General features: G+C 60.5%; 1 protein-coding gene across 1 annotated transcript in view; it reads left to right on the top strand.

Annotated features, from left to right (window-relative positions):
• Positions 1-339: 339 nt before the first annotated feature.
• Positions 340-820, top strand: part of LOC127751733 (zinc finger BED domain-containing protein 3-like) — a 1,960-nt gene continuing 1,479 nt past the window's right edge. The window contains exon 1 of the mRNA XM_052275728.1: positions 340-798. Coding sequence (XP_052131688.1) covers positions 425-798 — 374 coding nt within the window. The 5' untranslated portion in view covers positions 340-424. The remainder of the gene's footprint in view (positions 799-820) is intronic.

The following is an 820-nucleotide window of genomic DNA, read 5'->3' as shown; positions in this document are numbered from 1 at the left end:
CTACACTATACAACACTATCACCAGGGCTGGGCAATATTGTGTTCCAAAGCGGCGGCGGCGGCTCGCGACTCTACTCTGCCTCCTGCCTGCCTCTGCCTCGGTACGGCCCCGGCTCGGCTCTTGGCTTGGCTCGGCTCGGCTCGGCCGCTCGGGGCTCGGTCGCTCCGCTCGGGCTCGGCTGCGCTGCTTGCTCGGCGGCTCGGCCGGCACGGCACGGCGCGCCCGGCTGGCGGCTGGCTGCAGGCATCGACAGGCACGCAGGCACGGCGTGGCGTGGTTTGTTTTTGTTGACAAGTCGCTAGTCGCAGTCGCTGGACGTTCGGAAGGGACACGTTGGGCGTTGCAGTGCGGTCGGCGCAGTTTTCAGTGTTTTCACACCGTACTATTCTGAATTGTGATAAGTTGTGCGGCCAATCGGGAGCCATGCGTCGGAGCCGCCAGCGGTCGGCCGTGTGGGAGCACTTTGGCCCAAAGGACGGCAACAACCGGGTCAAGTGCAAGTACTGCGGTAGGCTCGTGTCGGCGCAGGGAGGCACCACCACCAACGCCAAAAACCACTTGCGAAGCTGGCACGTGGACAAGTACTTGTTAGTGGCTGGAAGTGACAAAGACACTGGTGCTGATTCTGATGTTGATAATATCGCCGAGGAGCAAGAGATCTCAACCCTAGAGAATGAAACGAATGCGTCGTCTCAATCAGCGTCAGGCGGTAGCGGCACATCCCCGTCCCCGTCACCGACCTCGCCCTCGCCGACACCGTTTTCACCACCTTCATCACCTGCTCCGTCTAACTCAAGGTAAGGAAAAATTTCTAATAAC

Source organism: Frankliniella occidentalis, unplaced genomic scaffold (genome assembly GCF_000697945.3).
Source record: "Frankliniella occidentalis isolate FOCC.00 unplaced genomic scaffold, Focc_3.1 Scaffold821, whole genome shotgun sequence".
In the NCBI taxonomy this organism is placed as follows: Eukaryota; Metazoa; Arthropoda; class Insecta; order Thysanoptera; family Thripidae; genus Frankliniella; species Frankliniella occidentalis.
Note: the sequence above shows the minus strand (reverse complement) of the source record. Positions and strands in the feature narration are given on the sequence as shown.